The sequence below is a fragment of the Canis aureus genome, chromosome 6, assembly GCF_053574225.1.
Source record: "Canis aureus isolate CA01 chromosome 6, VMU_Caureus_v.1.0, whole genome shotgun sequence".
In the NCBI taxonomy this organism is placed as follows: Eukaryota; Metazoa; Chordata; class Mammalia; order Carnivora; family Canidae; genus Canis; species Canis aureus.
Window position 1 is genome coordinate 16,533,818 of NC_135616.1, and position 21,495 is coordinate 16,555,312.

The 21,495-nt window shown below is 40.8% G+C and overlaps 1 protein-coding gene across 2 annotated transcripts in view; it reads left to right on the forward strand.

Moving 5' to 3' along the window:
- Window positions 1–21,495, forward strand: part of LAMA3 (laminin subunit alpha 3) — a 250,657-nt gene that overhangs the window by 175,166 nt on the left and 53,996 nt on the right. The window contains exons 1-7 of one of the 2 annotated variants that reach the window (XM_077900282.1): window positions 605–1,000; window positions 3,788–3,901; window positions 8,428–8,537; window positions 10,978–11,058; window positions 17,295–17,401; window positions 20,355–20,405; window positions 21,223–21,374. In XM_077900282.1, the coding sequence (XP_077756408.1) occupies window positions 830–1,000; window positions 3,788–3,901; window positions 8,428–8,537; window positions 10,978–11,058; window positions 17,295–17,401; window positions 20,355–20,405; window positions 21,223–21,374 (786 nt within the window). In that variant the 5' untranslated portion in view covers window positions 605–829. Of the gene's footprint in view, window positions 1–604; window positions 1,001–3,787; window positions 3,902–8,427; window positions 8,538–10,977; window positions 11,059–17,294; window positions 17,402–20,354; window positions 20,406–21,222; window positions 21,375–21,495 lie in introns of those variants that run through there. The other variant, XM_077900280.1, reaches the window with a different exon arrangement.

A 21,495-nucleotide genomic window follows, 5' to 3' on the forward strand; every position in this document is an offset into this window, starting at 1 on the left:
AGAGTCCCAAGAATGTCCTGATTCTTCCAGGGGAAGTTGCTGCCCAAATTCCTAGCTCACAGCAGATCTTCATGTGAAACCTAGACAGCCTGACTTGTCCTAGGATGATTAAAATTTGCCATAAAATCAAACTGTTTCATATCTCAAGCTGTAAATATGTTCTCTTCCTAGTGGGAGGGAAAACAAGCCCAACGTTTAGTGCAGTTATTAGGAAAGAGCAAACATTGCCATTCAGTGTATTCCCTGCACCCAGTGTGTGTACATTTAGCAACATCCTTCCCTTTCTGTCCTCAACCCTTGATAGCAGAAAGCCCCCAGGGGATCTGCATTCCTTTTCTAACCTACAAATATATTACCTGTCCTGGTTTTCTGGAGACTTCTGTCTTGTAACGTTGAGTCCACAGGTGCCTACCTTCTTCTTCCCCTCCTTCCTTCTATCCTTTTCTACCCGCCTAAATAAAACCATTGCCCCAGGGAAGGAGTGGAGCCTCTCGATTACCAGCCTCCTGCCCAGGGCGTGTTCTTTGCGCATGACTCAGCCTGTGATTTACAGCTGCTCTCATCGGCTAGTGCCGTCTGCGGGGTAAGGTGGGTAGAAGGTGATGCCTGCCCCACCTCGCAGGAATTACAGAGCGGTGTGCTTCCCTGTGGGACTGTTATGTGTGCTCTCTCACAGGCTGACTCATGGGTGAAGTTACAGGTGGGGCCTCCTGCCGCAGACAGCCTGCCTTACCTGAGTCAGGCGGGCCTGGGCACTGAGCAGGAAGGGCAGGTATAAGAGGAAGAGGCAAAGGTTTGTGCGCAGCCAGCAGGACGCCCCAGGACCAGGATGCCCCCAGCAGTGAGGTGGTCAGCCAGGAGCGCCGGATGGCTGTGGATCTTTGGGGCAGCCCTGGGGCAGTGTCTGGGATATAATTCACAGCAGCAAAGGGTAGCATTTCTTCAGCCTCCAGGTCAAAGCCATCTGCAATCAAGTTATGTGGACTTTAAACCCAGCCAGGTAACATCCCTTTTACATTCTGGTTTGGGTTGGGGAAGGGTTCCTTGCTTTGTGACATTTTAAGTTAAGGGGATGAATAAGTAATGGGTGGGCTGGGGGAGGGACCCAGAGCCTCCCTGCGCCATTGACTGGCAGTGTTTATTATGGTGCCTGACAGATTGCTCTCCTAAGCTGTTAACCACAAAACCCTATAAACATCAGCCCACCTGGAAATGCCCAGACAGCTCAGAATTTGGATGTTAATGGGATGTTAGTATACTATGAAACTTTGTGCCCTTTCGAGAGTCACCCAAGCCCCAAGACAAAAGAGTCCAATGCCTGTAGACCTCCAAATTCTGCTTGGAAGTAAATTCTCCGATAAAGTAAACTACTAGAATCAAGTAAAGTACGAGAATCAGTTAAATCTGCTTTTAAGGAAAGTGATGAGATCAAGTTTGTATAATACCTTACAAGACATGCTTCAATTTGCCAGGCATAAAACTTATAAATTCTGTGTGTGTGCTTACTCTCAATCTCTCTCTCTCTCTCTCTGTTTCTCTCTCTCTCTCTCTCTCTCAACCTCAACTTTCTGGACGTTGACACATATACTCAGAGATATTGATCTTATGGCTACTGAAATAGCCCTGAAAACCTGATAGGGACATAATTTTATCATTTGTACCACAAAAGCTTATTGGAAAATTTATCCTGAAAAAATGTCGCTTAAAAAATGGTTAATTGCTGAACCCCTTTACTGAAATTGTATATTAGGATACATTCATTTTCATGCAGGATAAGTCTTCAATATAGTCTGTGTGCTTTACAGAGGTGAGAAAATGATTATATTTCACGAATTGACAAATGGTCTACCTAAGAGTCACGTGATAGGTATATAACTTTTGCAGGGGACTTTTTCTGATTCTTATCAAAAGCAAATTAGGGTGGATGGTTTAATTTTAATCAGGATGGACTATTCTCCCCCTAAAGCATGTGTCATTAAGGCTTTTTATTCAGGCATGTTGTCATAAATGAACCACATATATTTATTTGGATAATTTGTTCTTTACCAAATATGATTGTTTTAGAAGCATGAGGCATGATATATAGTGGTAATTAAGAGGTACTTGCCACTTAGTAGTAGAGAGTATTTGCTTATAGATATGATCACACCACCAGTGGCTGAATTTTGTTCGAACGTATCTCTCAGTTGTGTTTTCAATTAAAGAACATTCCTTTCATACTTCGATTCTCCTGTGGACAAGCCTATTCATATAACACATAGAGCAATCTCATTTTTTGCAATAGCTTCTTTTGCCTAAACATGGTTTCTAATAGCTAAAGGGAAAAGTATATTGGAAATTATAGTCTTGTTATTGTGTACAATGTGTACTAATTGGTAATTTTGGAAGAAGCTCCAATCAGAAACTGGGATATTCTACTCTGGGGAGTACATGAGGCTTTTTTCTCCGGACCTATCAGGTTGGATTCTTTCTCTTTTCTACCTGACCAGATAGAGTCTTTGGATGAATGAGAATGGATGGTTCATTTTAAGATTTTCCTTGACTGTAGCTTCAGAGTCTTACATAGTGCTGTTAAAGAGGATTAGATAAAAGATGATGCTTTATCTTGAAATATTATATTTTCTGGATATTTTGGTTAGGACATATAAGGAGGTCAGTTAAAGAAACTGGAAGCAACATTTGGTTTTAATCGGTGCACTGATTCACTCTGCCAAAATAAGCAAAATGTTTATGATTCTCTTTAAAGGCAAAAATAGAAATACTTTTTAATGGCTGGTATTGAAAGAATTGTTTCTTTTTCTATTGGGAGCATTCTTAACTAGAATCCTTTTTTTTAAAGATTTTATTTGTCATGAGAGACACAGAGAGAGAGGCAGAGACATAGGCAGAGGGAGACGCAGGCTCCCTGTGGGGAGCCCGATGCAGGACTCGATCCCAGGACACTGGGATCATGACCTGAGCCAAAGGCAGAGGCTTAATCACTGAGCCACCTAGGTGTCCCAACTAGAATCCTTTAAAAAAAAAAAAAAAAACAGTTCATCAAAAGAAAACTGTAATTCCTTTCATCCATATGAAAAATAATAATTCATATTGTACTGGAAAGAAACAATGTACTAGAGATAGAAATAAAGCAGTATTAAGTTATGAAGTGAGAGAAGAAGACCACACCCAATGGGATTCCCTCCTGCTGGGTCTTTGTGTGCCCCATCAGAACTGAACGTCCCTGCGGGGTTCTGTAGAGAATGCTAGCATGTTCCTCTCCCCAGGGTTCCCTGTTGTCCATAGACCAGTGATTCCTCTGGTTCTGCCATTACTGCATTGATCCATCCCAATGAAGACTCTTTAGTTCCCGTTTTTCTCATTCTGCCTCCCCCACCGGTCCCGACCCATGCTTGGAGAGGGAATGCCTACCCAAAGAGAACTTGACCATGAAGGGATTGGCTTAGAGACCCTCCCTGCTAAAGGCTGATATCCTGATCCTCCTTACCCCTTCACCCCTCCATTCGCCCTATAGCAGTTGAAGGAGAAGAAGCTATTGCCACACTCCTCCCCCTTCTCCCCACACATCTCCAACTCTGACACAAGCATGCACTCCTGCCATGGTGTGAAAACAAAGTCAAACCTGACAAAAAGAGCTAGTGGACCGACTAGTGTTCAAAAGTAGAAATCCACACACCAACTAAAGGAAAAAAGATTAAACAAGTGAATGTTTGACAGTCAGAATTGTCACATGCTTTGAATAATAATTCTTTCTGTCTACTGATTAAGTGCTTTGTTTGAAAAATAGGGTTGTAGCCCTGGATACTATCGCGATAACAGAGGCTCGTATACTGGACGATGTGTTCCCTGCAATTGCAATGGACATTCAAATCGATGTCAGGATGGCTCCGGAATATGTATTGTGAGTAAAGTGATACTGTAGTGCTACCGGCAGGCAATCTGTGTCTCTCTGTCCCCTCACTCCCCCACCCCCACCCCACTGGGCCCTGAGACATTGATTGTCACATTTCCAACCAAACCCTAAATAGAGGTTGCTATGTAAACATAGGAGGCTCCAGTGTCATCAGGCTGAATTATTTTATACTGCACTTTTCCCTCCATTTTAAACATGTGCCATCAGAGGAGAAGTCCCATCTGAACAATGAAATTACACACTAGCTTCTAAATGTTCACTGCATTGGATGTTGTTAATGGGTGCATCCGGGGACTTAATTCTTGCTGAAATATAGCAAGTCAGAGCCACTACTTTGGGCCCAAATTTTGTTGGAGTGGCTGGAGGTTGCAGGAGGGGAGCCTCATAGTGATCAGGAGACTCAAGCAAGCAATTGGGGAGAAGATGCTAAGAAAGACTTAAGGTGCATTCTCAATCACTCAATCTTTCATAGCTGCCAAGTGGCCTTAGATAGGAAGACAGGTGAGGTGAATCCTTGCTGTCTATGGCTTATTCACTGGAAAACAAACTTCTTTTAGAATATTTAAAAAAATATTTCCCATAGAAAATTAGATTCTCGGGAAACTTTTCTTTTGTATTCTTTTGGGACATTTTTTACTCTGCCTTCCTCTCTTTCATCCCTGGAAGGCAGGGCCTCCCCACCTTGAAGGAGAATGGACAGTTATAGACAAGAGAGAGAGCATCGTTGCCCCCATAAACACAAGCCCCCTTTTATGTGGTGCTATTTGGAGATACATTCTTCTGGCACAGATTTCCTTTGCATTGTGTAATGCATCTAAAGTGTGTTTCAACTCTTTGAGTTTCTAGGCTGTATTAAGCCAAGTTCGGCATGTCCCAGGGAACTGTTTCCGCTGCAGGATGGGACAGGTCAGGACAGGACATTGTTGTAAAGAGCCTAATAGAATATTCTGTAGGACTTTAACTTTGTAAGTTCAAAAGGAATAAAAGACATTTGGAAAGACTATTTTTCAGCTCATAAGTATTCTTATGTTGTAGTTTATGCTTCATGCTGTATGTTGTGTGTAACACAGGTAGATACTTTAATTTAAAATAAATATTTATCTTGTCACTGAACCATTGCTAGATGTCGAGTCCACTTTATAAAAGCTGCCAAAGAACAAAGTAGACATTCTCTGCAGTCCATTCACCCAGTGAAAGGAGCACTAGTGAGTCATAATTCATCTGTTTTAATCAAACAGGGGATTTTCTTTCCCATTTCCTTTCTTTGTAGCTCTGTCTTCACTTGTCCCTAATGGCCATATGGCCTCTAGAAAGAATTCATTCAGGAAACCCTTACTGAGCATTTGCTATTGTGGGAGGTATGAGCTAAATGCTGTGGTTAAAACCATTCGACATAATCCCAACTCTCACAAGGCCTACAGTCCAGTGGGGAATGTGTCTGTGCACACACGCACACACACACACACACACACACATACAGACACAGAGCCCTTGCCTGCACTCACTTAACCACTCAGGGGCAGGCACTGAGTGCTGCCATTACCCTTGGGGGTGCCCACTGCATGGGAGCCAGAGATTTAGCCCTCATTCTCAAAGAACAGCAATGAGGAGACCAAGTACTTGTCACCATCAAGCGGGCTGGTTCCTCTGCAAACTGGCCTTTACCTCTCAATGTCCAAAGTCAATTTCTGAAATCTGGGACCTTCACACCGCACACTTCTCCATGTTGTTTCAAGAATAAGCTTTGGAGGTTGGAAAGAAAATCGCCCAGGTCCTTGCCAGTGAAGCCATGTACGTTCAGGAGCAGCAGGCCATGTGTGGGTGCCATCAGCCAGAAGGACCAGCAGTGACAGACCCCCTTCTCTTCCCTGACTTCCTGCCTCTCTCTTCTTCTCCTTGCCAGCTTTGTCCTCATATCTCCACCTCTCCCCCAACTCCTCACCTTCCACTGTCTCAGTCACCCCTCATCTACGTCATTTTACTCCCTGCCACTTGAGCCCCCGCCCCACCCCCAGCATGACTTACCTGAAACTCACAGCTGCCACGTGGCTCTCCTGAGGCTCACGGCCAGATGTCCACACTCCTTGGTGCAGGCTGCCTCCAGCTGCTTCAGCTGCATCCCATCCGACTTTGACCTTCACCCTTTGGAATACCAATTGCTTCATGTTGCCTGCTCGCACTGCTAGGCTCCTGTAAGACTGAGGTTCTGTGCTCACCATTCCTTGTGTCTGATGGGCCCTCCCCTCACTTTTCTACCCAGCTAATTCTTCTCCTTTTCTCCTCCATGTAGGAGGCATTGTTGCCTCTAGAAGCTCTTCTCGGAGGCTCCTCTTGCTCTTATGGGATGCTGGCACATGTTGGTTATCATATTTTCCACATGACATTGAATGTGTCTACTCACAGGGTTCTATCTGCTGTGGTCAGGGTGCCAATCCATCTCTGCATCCCTAGCACCTAGGATCGTTGGACACATAGTAAATACCCCATGGATGTTTGATGTCAGATGGAGCTAGGAGAGCACATGCTGTGGGACATGGGACATGGGACATGGACTCATTCATTCATTAATCCATCCATTAATTCATTTGCAATAAACCACAAGAAAACTTGATAGGCAGATGTCTCAAATTTGCAGGACCGAGCAAGCTTCCAGGGTAGATGCTCTCAACTGAGGGCAGGACTATTTCAGACATTCTTAGGGGACCTTATCAAGCAACATAGGTTCTCACCCTTCCTACAATCCTCTCCCTGCTCCTGAGCAGAACCAGGGTTCAAGGTGTTTTCAGTAGGTCACAGATGGCACATGGCACTTCTTGATTCTCTATGCTTTTGCTTCTCCAGTGTTTTCAACTCAGAACTAAATATATATATAGGATTAAAGAAATAAAAATAAAGAAAATAAAAATAAAAAATAAAGAAATTCAGCAGCTAGGTTCTTCTTTAAGATTGCCATTTAGAGTTTAAAAAGAAAGGAAACTAACGTGGAGAAGTAAATGATTAGTTCAAATGAATGACTGTTTTGTGAGCAAGTGAGGACAGCGGAGCAAGGTAAAAGTGAAGGAAAGACCCCTCTGTGCACCCGATAAACTGCAGCATGGGTTTGTACCTAGCTTCCAGGCCTGCAGAAGACACTTCCACGGTGGGGACATTTGGAGAAAGAGGGAAGGATTCAGAGCAGGGGTGAGCTCTCTGATGATGATCCCATGTTAACGTGTGAGCAGTATCCCTTGTGAGTATAGCCCGAATTCATATCTGAAAAAACTATGGAAAGATATTTTAACATCTTAGTGGCTTGTGTAATTGGCCATTATTCAAAGGTTTGTGAGGGATGGATCTATTTAAGCTAAAGAAATGGATGACATAATGAGGAAGGGACAGCCTCACATTTGGAGCGGGGCCATACCCACTTAGGATGTCCCTGCCTATTGTTTTCCACAACCTGGCTTCAGATGTTATTGAAAACTCACATCCATTTAAGCTTCCTCCCAAGCCCCATCTCTGCAGACAGAGTTAAGGTATATGAGCAATTTAAAAAATATTATACTTATTCCATGCTGTAGAATTAACACAGAGTATCTCTGAATCATCAAATACCCACAGTAAGGGGAGTTTTCCTGGATAGCTTTGTTCATTTAGATATTTATTACTAGAGTAAAATGAGGAAATGTTATCCTAGGCTAAAGATTCCACAAAATAAACAAATTTGATACCATCCGCTAGGATATTTGTCTCATTAGACTGCTCAGTTGGAAAGTTGTCTCATCTCAGTGCTTTATTGAAGAACAACTTTCAAAAGGCATTGACTTGACATGAAAATAATTGGATTTACGTAAACACATAATGTAGGAAAACTTAGCCTCTTGCTTGTTTGAGACCCTGGGATCAAACTGAGAGCTTTCTTCAGATATGGTGCAGCTTCTCATGGTTTTAACAAATTCTACATGTTAAAAACGTATTGGAACTATATTCCTCTTTAGTATATGACCATTAAGTGAATTATGAAGCAATATCAAGTTAATTTTCATAGGAGCTTTTCTTAGGAAAAGAGGGGGAGGTTTACATTTTGCTGAGGTTCTAGTATTCTTTTTAAAATCCTCCCAGCAATCTTGGAAAGTGGGTATCATTCCAACCATACATCTTAAAAATAGTAGAATTATGCATAAATCATACACCAATAAAAGTGATTTATGAAAGATACTGAGGCTCAAAAGGTGAAGATTCTTGCCCAGGATAGCACAGCTATGAAATATTGGATTGAGTTTGGATCCAACTGGTCTTCCTCCATTTCATCCTCCTGATATTAAGCATCAAATAGTTGATGGAAGGGCACTTACATTTTTTTTTAGTACCAACAATAATTAAATAGACAGGAAAAATATACCATCAGTGAACTGACATCACCGTACAGAGTCAGAAGACTTGAGTTATAATTGTGTAAGTGGTGAAGATAATAATGATCTTAATAATAATAAATGTAATCAGCTGCTATTAATTGTATGCTCATCTGTCCCAAGAACTGCCAGCACAACACAGCTGGAGAACACTGTGAGCGCTGCAAAGAGGGTCACTATAGGAACACCATCCACGGATCCTGTAGTGTCTGCCCGTGTCCTCATTCAAACAGGTACAGTATGGGAGCTCTCAAATAATCTGTAGAGACTGGAAGTCATTGGGTGGTTGCCTGGGACTGGGGTTGGAGAGTGGAAGGATATGGGAAGCGACTGCTAAGGGTATGGGATTTCTTTTTTGGGGTGATGGAAATGTTCTAAAATTGATCATGCTAATGTTGGTTCAACTCTGTAAACCTATTAAAAGCCATTTAATTGAATACTTGAAATGGGCAAGTGGTATGGTTTGTGAATTATATCTCAATCAGTTATATTTTTAAAAGAACAAAAATGCAAAACAAAAGCAAAACAAACAAGAACAGTTTTTCTAAGTGTACACTTGAGTGTTTTTCCTTTTCCTCTTTCCTTTCACTCTTCATACAATGGTTAAACATTATTTACTGATAGACCAATTCGGAGCTAGGGGTTAGCCTTCTCTAGGTGCTAGGGCAACTATAGTAAAGAAGACTAGCAATCAGGCAGTCTGATCTCATCAGGATTCACCTGGAGAATGTGGGCAGGGGCCATTGTCACCCTCAGGAAATAAATGCACAAATAAATATGCATAATTTCAGATAGAGATGGACTATGCAGTTGATAACAGGGTTATCAACTGGTAGTGAGTGAGCAGACTCTTTACAGAGGAGTAGGAGAGTTTTTTGGGCATGGACCAGGGAATGATGAGATGGAGTCAGTCGGGCAATATCTTAGCAATGAGGGTCTGAGGGAAGGAAAAGGCAAGAGACCACCCCTGTGCTGATGTGTTTGTGGAATAAGGAGGTGGCTGGAGCACAGTGTTGGGGGAGAGGGCCAGGAGGCCCGGTAGGTGGGGCACCCAGGGTTCAGATCCTAAGGACCCTGGAGGCTCTAGTAAGGCACTGCGATTTATCCTCAATGTGACGGAAGCCACAGGCCAGCGATGTGACCTGAGTTATCATTCAGACTCCAGCACAGCAGATGCATAACGTAGGTAGCAACCTCCCACTTATATATTTCATGGTAATTCATATTCTATTTGGCCTTGGTACCTTGCCCTATTCCTGCTCGTCGTGACACGTTCGTTGTGGGTCCAAGCAAAATATCACACATAACCAGAGGAAGCAAGAGTTGATTTGAAGATCTAGAAGATACCTATAGGAATATAAGCAGTGCACTAGCTCAGGCACAGTGCAGGCCACAAGGCTGATTGATGTCAGTCCAGGATCCGAGAGATTGGCCATGTTACCAGAAGTCACTGCCCAGACGTGGCTTTTCTGAAGATGCATATTAGAAATGTCACCCTGTTTTGCTCTCTGTGTATTTGATACCCCTTAAACTTGCCCAGTCCTGTGGCTTTATTTGCAAAGGGGTTTATCACTCGATACCTGCCTAGACTTGTTGGAACAGAAGCCAGAGGGAATAGAAACAAGATTTTCACCCGGTGTTCAGGGAAGGCTTTTCATCTTTGGTTGCAAAGCCTGTTGTTATCATGAAGGGCGGCTTCTGGCTTCCATACAACTGAAGTAACTCACCATCATTCCTCAGATTATCAATGAGACACTATTTTTATCGAATTCTCCCTCCGGCGATATTCATACTGTTGACGAATTTCTAACTGTCCCTTTAGGAGTATAACTCTATCCATGTATGAGACTACAGAAGCTTCCTAGATAAGAATTCTCTTATCAGCAAATGATACATGGAGCTATTTTCCCTCGGACTTGCTCAGTGTAATGTTCATAGACCTTTCTCAAGGCAACAGAGTTTTTTCATGATCTGCTCACTTAATTTAAAAAAATCCAAAAAAAAAATAAATAAATAAAAAAAAATAAAAAAATCCGTCTCAAATATGCACTAGTTTAGAACAAAAAGAATGAGAGTTGGAATGCCACAGCTTGATTTGAAAAATGTAAAAATCACCAATGATTGTGCCCACAAAAATATCTAGATGGGCAAGCATGCTCTGTGCCTTAGCTCCTGCCCAACCCCTTTGCTTCCTAGGAGATAATGTGCCCAATATGAAGGAACTAGAATAAACAAGGAGAAAAATTTTTTGAAGAATCAGAACTCTTTTTCTTTTTTTTTTTTTCTGCCTAGACTTGTTTTATTCCTTCCTTGTTATTCCTAGAAAAATACTGTTGTAATCATCTCTTCCGAAGTGAGTTACTTTGCTGTCTCAAGTGAAGGAATGCATTTCTTGAAGCCAAAAACAAAACCAAATAAATGTCTTCAGTCCTTATTTACCAAGATATGCCCAATGTGAGCTGAAATAGTACCTCATTATCATCTCTACAAGTTTTGATGGACACATTTTTCTTCATATAGAAAGCAACCAGTCTCTTGGTGTCTGTTTCCACTTAACCCAAGTCAGTGCTTTGTGGCAAAAAAAATAAAATAAAATAATAATAATAATAATAATGAGCATGAAGCCTATCAATTTATGTTTTTACTGAGGCTTTTCTTCTGGCTTCTTTCAAGTTTTGCCACTGGCTGTGTTGTGACGGGGGGAAATGTGAGGTGCTCCTGCAAACCCGGATACACAGGCACACAGTGCGAAAGGTAGGTGCTGCCCCTCCCCCCACCCCACCCCACCCCTCCCTCACCCCTCACCCCACAGGGAGGGTGGGCTCTGCAGTCAGGCTGCAGCAGGCACAGGCTGTGGGTGGGGCTGTGCTGGGTGGAGGCTCAGAGCTGGGTGGGGCTGCTGGTTTCACCGAGGCTGGAAAAAGATCCCCAGGGAAAAATACAAGACTGCTCACTTAATAAATCATTAACCTCCTTGTCTTTCTTGTTTCTTACATGTTTCAGAAATTTGAGAATGAGACCCCACATATCATAGTCCCTACATACTCCTACCCACCTGCACACTCTCATACCCCTCCCCCTATGTATTGCTACCTGCCCCTCCCCCTCCACTTCCCTACATACTTCTACCCCCTACATGTCCTTACTTACCCCTACCTCCATATAAATTCTTCCTTGCATACCCCTACACCACATATACAGATCCCTACATACCCGCACACACCACACACGCATCCTTATATAGCCCTTATTGGCACACATATCCCTACCTAGTCCTAGCTCCATGTAAACTCATCCCTACATACTCCTCACCCTACATATGTATCCCTGTGTATCCCTGCCCCCCACACATCCCTACTTGCTAGGACATCCACCCACAACTCTACATATTCTTATTCACACACACACACACACACACACACCCCAAACCCACACATTATCCCCTCTCTATCCCACACATTATGAACACCTGCAGGACAGTCTGTGTCATTCATTTCTGAATCACTGCTGCCTACCGTGGCACTGTTCATGTAATGGATGTTCAGTAATGAAACAAAAGAATAAGTGTTGCAGAATGGAAACTATGAACTTAATTATGAAGGACAGTAGAGCCAAGCTTTAGTTATTCAGGAACAGATTTTCATGATTAGCTACTATACACTACCAAGCATTTATAAGGGCTGTAAAAACTGCTTACGGTCTTCCTGGGAAGATGGCACATACATGTTTGAAAAAGTAACAGTGTAGCAAATGAATCATATGGACAGCATATTTTTAAATTTAGAATAACTTTATCATAAAATCAATACATATCTTTATTAAAAATGATGTGATACAGGTGAGCAAAGAACTGTAAGGCCCACTACACCTCTTTGTAGCCCTTTATACTTGTACATGCTCACATATAATCCTACTTATAATCATTTTATTTACAGAAAACCCCAGCTGAAACTTGCATATTCTTACAGATCATTCTGTGTGCACAGATGTTTTCTTAAAAACAAAAGTAGATTGTTGTTTTGCTTTCTGTTTTGACTTGTTTTCTCATCTAGTAGAAGGCTAGCACTGTCTTTCCATTTCAGCAAAGTATTCACTGATAACATCATGTCAGAACCAAGAAGTTCTGTAATCTCCTCCTAGTCTTTGAGATAGTTTCACTGTTTTCCATTCAAAGCAGCACTAAAAGTAAATCCTTGCAGCAAAATATTTGTGTGTATAAATCCTCAAGATATAATTAATAGAAGTAGATTCCTTGGATCAAAGGGTAAGTGTATTTTTCAGGCTTTTGATATTCATTTTGCCTGTTTGCCCTCCAGAAAAGTCACACTTATTTCTAGTCCTACCAGTGGCAAAAGAGCACCTGCTGCCGCCAGTGAATACTAGAAATGATCAATTTTTAAAATATCTGCCAGTTTAGTAGGAGACCATTGTGTATCATTTTAATTTACATTTCTTTGTTTAATAATTAGATTGGAGTCTTTTTCATGTGTTCATTGACCACTTGTGGATCTTATTTTTGGGATTGTTTTCTAGGTCTTTTACTCATTTTTTTCTAGTGAAATGTTCTTTTATCAGTTTTTTTATTGGTTTGTACAAATTCTTTTAAAGGTAATGAGCCCTTCATACTATATGTTGCAGATACTTTTTTCAGTTTGTTTTTTGTTTGTATGTTTTTTTGGTTTTCTATTTTGTTATATGTTTCTACTCTGTATTCCTCAGGAGTCAGCCAATGGGGTCATGTTTAGGGAGGTTATATAAATGTTAATGCATTCTTTTAGTACTTTTATTTTTTTAAAAAAAGATTTTACTTATTTGAGAGAGAGACAGAGCACAAGCAGAGAGAGTGGCAGAGGGAGAAGCAGGATCCTCATGGAACAGGGAGCTCAATGCGAGGCTTGATCCCAGGACCTTGGGATCATATTCTGAAGCTGAAGGCAGACTCTTAGCCAACTGAGCCACCCAGGCACCCTACTTTTAGTACTTCTATAGTTTTATTTCTTCATGTTGGTGAAAATTTGGAAGCTAGCCTTTTGGGGGTGTCATGGCCTCTCACAAGGCAGATAGATTTAGGGTTAACATGATAGCCAAAATTGGCCAGAGCCCAAGTGACTCTGACTATCCCAGTATTCCATCCCCACAATCCAGGGCCCATGTTGCATGAAATACATGTAGTATTTGGCTGCATCCCAGAGCCACACTCAGTAGGGTGAGATGTTCACACTAGGGGAGGCACAAGGAAAGTAGGCCGATTAGGGGACTAGCAGATTCACATCCCTCATGTCACACTCACCGCAGGATGTGTGCTCATGAGTGAATGAGGACAGACACTCCTGTTGTTTTTCCCTCTCTTCCTCTCACACTGTCACACTCCTCTCTCTTTGGTTGAGTACATGTAGTTAAATTCACTAAAGGTCAATGTGCATCTACAAAATTTCTCCATAAACTTAGACTTGTTCCTGTACATTTTATTTGGTCTTTGTGCCATTATCATTTCTGTGTCATTTCTGAAAATATAAAGCGCTTTTTGATATTTGGTTGAGCAAAGCTTCCTTCGTAACCCTTATATAAAATGTTTTCCTTGGCCATTCTGACATTTTATTTTCCTGGATAAACTTTAGAAGAGTGTTGCCTAATTAGAAAAAAAAAAAAAAACAGAAAATTAATTCAGCTGGATTTCATAGGAAAGCAGGTCCACTCTGGCCTGGGGTTATCTGGGATATTTGATGGACAGGGTGGGATGACAAGAGAGGTAGGGTTGGAAGGTGGCTCAAATCAGGGAAGTCATGCAAGAAAACGCAAGGTCCTCAAAGATATTTGCCATGGGAGAAAGGCACAAACTGCCTTATTGTGGGGATCACTGAGCATCAGCTAAGGGGCTGGGCACTGTCTTGTGGTAAAAAGAAGCAATTTCAAGGTTCTTCTGTTTTCCATTTCAGCAAGAGCAACGTTGCCCACAAATGCCTCACATCTATTATTCATTCTTTCTGCCAATGAAAAATGTATGGCGATCCTAGTATGTTTGGCACTGTGCTAAGCACTAGAGACATGTTAGCAGCTGGAGCACAGACTCTGCCCTCAGGGTTTTACAGTCTAGTGATGGGCAGATATACAAACCAGCTGTGAAAATAGTGGCTGAGAATATAACTGGGCTAAGTCAGGCTGCTGTAGGAGGGGCCTACAACCAACCTTGGGGGGTGATGGACAGAAGGGGCAGCTGTCCTGAGACAGGAAAGATGGGTGAGTGGGTGGGCACTGGGAAGTTTCTTCTGGACTCTGTGGTTTAAAAGCTGTGAGACTCCCACCTGGGAGAGGGGTCCTAGTGTAATCCTCCTTAGGGTTCTTCACAAACAATAAAGCAGAAAACAGCAACATACTGGCTGAGACATCCACTTGGCAGGCAGCAGATTTGAAAAGAGAAATTCTTAATTAACAGTTCTCACAACTTATGTTTGTTACATTTGCTGTCTCAGGGAAGCAAACTAGTGTTTCTTAAAATTTTTTTTAAAAACTTTTCGACAGGTTAATGCTATATTAATGTCAAACTTTTTCATTTGTTGAACATTTATTGAGGACCTACTCTGTGCCAGGCATCATTCCGGCTCTAGTTGTTGGCTATGCAGCGGTGGTAGCTACAAGACAGTATAGGGTGAAGAGTAAAAATATAAGCAGGAGCCAGGAGGGCAGAGGAGGGAGCAGACAATCTGAGGAATGAGGTAGGAAAGGATTCCCAGCTCATACCTTGCTCTGGGACACGTTTCTCCCCCAGCCACTCAGAGCCACAGGTGACAAATATGTTCTCTGCTCTTTATTTGTTGCCCCAATGCCATTTATGAAATCAGGAAATTTTACTTCAGTCCATTGTGTTTGGACACTACCTTAAAATAAGAATAAGGGAACCAGTTGTTTCTGTGATCAGCAAATAACGCTTTTTGCAAGAGTAAGGAAGAAGTGGAATCAAACTTCCTGAATATTTACATGACTTTAATATGAAATATTTTATAATTATATATCTTTTACATGGAAAGTTTAGATATAGATAAGCCATCAAAAAATAAAGTATTTAAAATATAGATCTTTGGGCACCTGGGTGGCTCAGTCGGTTGAGTGTCTGCCTTCAGCTCAGGTCATGATCACAGGGTCCTGGGATCGAGCCCAGGGTCAGGTTTTCTGCTCAGTGGGGAGTCTGCTTCTTCCTCCCCCTATGCCCCTCCCCCTCTTCATGCTATCTCTATCACTCTCGCTCCATCTCTTTTTCAAATAAATAAATAAAAACTTTAAAAAAGAACACAGATCTTTTGCATAGTATGGTTTGTTAAGTAGAATACAGGACCAGTCACATAAAGTAAACCCTTATGCCAACTGGCTTGGTAGATTTAGATAAGCCACCTCAGCTTAATTACCTTCTTGGCAATTAAGGAATACATGGGTTTTCTGCTTCGTGTCTACTCTCTGAAATGTCATAATTCCAAGTGATACCAATTATACATAGATGCATATATACATGAATATTTCATCGTGCCTTAAAATGGTAACTACTTTTTATTGAGTGTCTATTATGTTCAGGCATGGTATTAGATTCCTCACTACATTTTTATCTCATATTCATGTATCAAAACAGGTATTGTTAGTGCAATTATTCATTTATTCACTCTGCATAGACTTATCTCGCACCTAATATGGGCCCAGGCACTATCCCAGATACTAGCAATTGATCAGCCAGAGAATCCATGCCCCTGTGGAGTTTACATTCTCATGACAGGAGTAAGATTAAGGAACTAAAGCTTGGAGGGTTAACAGCCCAGGGTTACACAGCACATGGTAGGGGCAGGGATCCAGCCAGATCTTCCTGATTGAAAGCCCATGTCCTTTGCACTGTATCACCAATGTATCCATTGGTGAAGCCTACATAAATTAGTTCCTTGATGCAAAGCTTAAATTTGGGGAAGAGAGTCAAATACCACATTCCCTTGATTCTGTCAATTGCACTGATAAGACACCACACACACATCAAGTTAATGACAATCTGGGGGAGATAGAGTGGGTGTGGAACTTTGCTAATAGACAGAAATATTTTGGTTTTCATCCCAATTCCAAAAACATTAACATGTGTCTGTTTTGTTTTTTAAGATTTTATCAATTAATGAGAGAGAGAGAGAGAGAGAGAGAGAGAGAGAGAACAAGTGGGGGGAGGGGTAGAGGAAGAGGGAAAAGCAAGTTCCCACTGAGCAGGGAGCCCTATGCAGGGCTCAATCCCAGGACGCTGAAATCATGACCTGAAGTGAAGGTGGACACTGAACTGATTGAGTCACCCAGGCACCTCTGTTGGTTTTTTAAAAAAAAAATAGAAACTCAAAATCAAGGAAATGTCTTTTAACTTAAATAAGGAACTGAGTTCTCATCACTAAATTATCTGGAATAATAAAGGCTCCAAGCCAAGGGTAGGCACTGTAAATGCTCTCAGTTGCTTGAGCTCATTAAGTACAGCACTGTAGCAAGTAGTGCAAATATGAATTATGCAGGCTAGGAAATATTAATAAAATCCCCATTTTTGAAAAAATTTTTAAATTATATGAATTTTGCTTTAAATTTTTCTTTGAGGAAATTAGCCATAAATTAAGCAACATTTAATTATATGATATCTTCAGGAACATAACTCTTGCATAAAATTCATCTATCTCTGATTTCCATATCGGTCCAACCACTGGATCTGTGTGCATTTTGTTCATCTGCCATTCAGCTGCAGGGGTGATTGAGGATTTTGTTGTCCTGGTATCAAGGAGGAGGATGCAAGTTCCACCACCTTCCACTTTCTCTGTTCTCATTCAAACTATAAATGTCTTTGTATTGAGACACATTCATTCCTGCAAATCAATGTCAGCCCTCCTCTCTCATAGGGTTACAATAAGAGGGAGTTAGAAGCTGAAGAAAATTGGTTGGAACAAATGATGAGTTCTTCAAGTGTTTCTCCTTTTCTTCTTTATTTTGGATAGATGTGCACCAGGATATTTCGGGAATCCCCAGAAGTTTGGAGGTAGCTGCCAACCATGCAATTGTAACAGCAACGGTCATTTGAGCAGTTGTCACCCTTTGACTGGAGGTAAGATGGACTCACACCTGTGTTAACATTTATCAATCTGGTATAAAATAGCAGGTGAGGAACCCAGGCAAAGGTTTCAGGAAGCATAATGAACAATTCCAGTTAACAAATTGTTTTTGTTAACAACCTTGGGAATGTTTAGGTAGTATTTAAAGTTTGGTAAATAACTTACTTCAAGTAAGCTTTTTTTTAAAAAGATAAATTGTTTTAAAACTCAACTAATTATAGCCAAAATAACCTCCACTCCTACTTTGGTGATTTTGCTAAGATTTCCCTTGGCATTATAAGGTTATCATCACATCAGTTTTCTTCATGTGTGTAACTGAAGGAAGCAGCATATTCTTTCTCAAATAGCAATAAATATCTATGATACGGTTGGTATAGCTGGGATGAATTTCACATACCAAAGAAAAGACAATGACTAGGAATTAGTATGGGTTCATTAGGAACAATTTAGAAGAAAAGGGAAGATGGTTTTCTTCCTTTGACAGAGGATTTTAACATGATTTACCAAGAAAACATCACAGATATAATGTAATGCCAAACCTTAGATAAAATCTTTTATTTTATAGTTATGGACAGGATGAGCTAAACTGGGAATGTGTGTATTAGACAGAGTCAAGTGACTGTTCCCAAAAGAGTATAAACTAAATGGATTATTATCAGTCTAGAATGAGGTATCTATTGACCTATGCTGGAGCTTAATCCTTGACTCCATCTTGTTCAACACTGTTGACCTGAATGGAAATATAAAAGGCATGCCCACACAGTTTTCAGATGGCTCAAAGTTGGGAGAGGCAGAAAATGCCTCCTATGGCACATTTAGAATACTTAAGGGACTCAACAACCTGAAACAATGGGCTAATTCTAACGAGACAGCATTATGTTAGGGATAAGCATGTGATCCTATAGCTGAATGGTATAAAATTATATGTGTGATAAGTGAGATGTGGCTTAGCAGCAACAGGTGAAAAAGACTGAGGTCTTAGCAGCAAATTCAATATGGCTCAAGAGAGTAGTGTGGCCCATAGAACACCTCATATGATCTTCAATGAATTCTAAAGTCTAAAACCAGGTGGTCTGCCCTTCCCTGGTACACTGCTCACGTAAGTCCTCATGTAAGGCTTATGTATCTAGAAGATAATCGATAAGCTACAGTTTGTTCAGAAAGATGGTAAGACTTTGAAAAACACTTGGAGCCATGTCACATGAAGGATTTACAAACCTGAACCACAAAAAAAGACTTGGAAAGGACATATTTGAAAGGCTGATGTGTGGGAGAAGGGTTGGTTTTGTTCCACATGGCATAAGGGGTAGAACACAATGAGTGAAAGTGAGAAGAAGATCTACTTGAAATCATCCTAAGGAAGAAGTGTCAGGGGTTTTAAGATGAAAAAGACTGTTTTAGAGAAAATGAGTTTCTACTGTGACTGTGGGTATTCAAGGAGAAGCTTCAATATCACACACAGCATATTCATGAGATGAATATATTTTCAATCCTCTTTTTCCTGCTCTAACAACAACAACAACAACAACAACAACAACAACAACAACAACAATAAAGCAACCTGAAGTGAGGATGGTAACTATGTGTTCCCCAAATGGAAGAAAATGCTCACACATGAGATTTTTTTGTTCCTGTGAGCTTTTTTCCCTCTTCTTTATTCTTTCTTTTTCTTTTAATTAATAACCTACAGATTTATTGGTGGTCAAAACTCAAGCTTATTGAGAAAATTGCCCTGATCAATCATCCACATGAACCAGGTCGCCCCTAGAATATTCGAGATGCTGTAGGAGATTGTGAAAAAAATGAAACTCTGTTTCCTGGCCCCAAGGCATTTATAGTCTAATTGAGAAAATTGTGATGTAATGATACATACACATAAAAATGAGTTAAAAAAAAGGATGAGTAAGAAAAAACCTATTATATATATAATATATATGTAATATATTATATATATAATAAATTAAAATGTCTACAAATATATAGAAAGGAGATATTGTCTTTGAGTGGTCGGATCAAGGGTGATATTTTTATATTATTTTTCTGATTTTCCCAAATTTTCCACAGTGAACTTACATAATTTATTTTGCAAATAAAAGTAAATGTTTAAAATATATGCATATATATATATATGTGAAGTGTGGAATATAGCCTGCTGCTGAGAAGACAAAACATGAAAGCTTCCTTGTAGCATGTCTAGGAAAATTTGAGCTTTAAAATTTCCTGTGGTGAAATTAGCTTATTTTTCTAGAGAGAAAGGAGAGGGATTTCATTGTAACAATGCAAGGTATGGGAAAAAGAGTAAAAATGGAAAGAGTTAAAATGACCAAGGATGACCAGTAGGCTTTCCTGACTACAGTTGAAAACCTCAAAATCTAGCTTATATCTGTGGTAATTGGCATGCAGGTGTGTGCATATATCTCTCTTAGCTTCTGTCACACTATTGTGTAATTTATCCGCTTCTCCCATGGGATCAGGAAACTACAGGACAGCAGGGATTTTTGTCTTAGTAGCTTTATATTTCCTGTATGTGGCACAACACCATGGCACACAGTAGACACTCAAAAGTGCTCAATCAATGTTTATTGAATGTTCTTGAAAGACATGGGAAGAGATGTCAACAGTTGTATAGGTAGCTATCACATGAAGAAAGCCTTAACACTAACAATTGGGATTTTAATTAGATAAGAATATCATGACCCTTTGTAGAGAAGAAACTGAATATACAGTAAGGGAGGTCACAAGAGAAGTTCCTGTAGCAAGACTATTGGGAGATGGGAAAGCTCCCAGAACAATGGCATGGATAAAGAAGGGAGAAGGGAAGAGCCAGTGATGTTGGATATTTGGGTGACTAAAATCTTCCCAAACTATCTTTTCTGAAAGCCAAGTTAAAAAGTAGTGAAGAGGAAGTTTAATAACAATATCTTCTTTGGTTATCCTTCTTTTCAGACTGCATAAACCAAGAGCCCAAAGATGACAGCCCAGCAGAAGAATGTGATGGTGAGAAAACAAAGGCCCCGTCCTTTCCGACTTGTGGGGTTTAGTTTGAGATATGTGAGCCTTGTGCTGGGACATGTACTTTCCAGGCTGGGAAAGCAATGGTGGGAGGAAGTGTGGGGAAGACTTCCTAGGGTCAAGACCAGCCTCTGTCAACTTATAGCTTTATGACCTTGGACAAGTGACCTGGTTTCTCCAAAATGCTGATAAATCTTTGATCACAGTGCCTGACAAATAGCAAGCTCTTGATAAATAAAAGCTATTTACTCTTATTTTTTTCACATACAAAATAAGTAACACATTGCATACAATCACGTTTCCCAATTTTTTGAGATATAATTGACATGTGACATTAAAGTATGCAACATAATGATTTGATATCTGTATATATTGTGAAATGATTATCACAATAAGTTTAGTTAATAGCCTCCCATAGTTACACATTTTTTTTTCTAGTAATGAGAATTTTTAAGACAGACTGTCTTAGCAACTTCCAAATATACCATACAGTGCTGTTAACTATAGTCACGTTATGCATTGTTACATCCCCAGGAATTATTTATCTTGTAACTGGAAGTTTGTACTTTTTGACTCCCTTCACCCATGTCCCCCATCCCACCACTTCTTTTTAAAATGCTCCCTATCTAGAGGTCTCTCTTTTGAAGAATCTGCATCCCTCCCTAAGAAGTCTAGGATTGCAATTTTTTTTTACCTGTGATGACATATATGCGCATTAACCGGGCTGTACAGCCCTTGTATTCTGTTTGCATTCATGTGGCTGCAGCCACAGCACATTTGCCTTTGACTATGGCCCCTACAGATTGTGACAGCTGTGTGATGACACTCTTGAACGACCTGGCTACTATGGGCAATGAGCTCCACCTAGTCAAGTCTCAGCTGCAGGGCCTGAGTGCCAGCACCGGCACTCTGGAGCAGATGAAGCACTTGGAGACCCAGATCAAGGACCTGAGGGTAAATACCCCATGCACCCAGTGCAATACTAGGCCCAGAAAAGCTACTTGGTGTATAGATGCTGCATGAGTACCCTTCAAGCAGGAGATGGGAAGAGGTTGACTTTGTTGAAGGCTCCCAG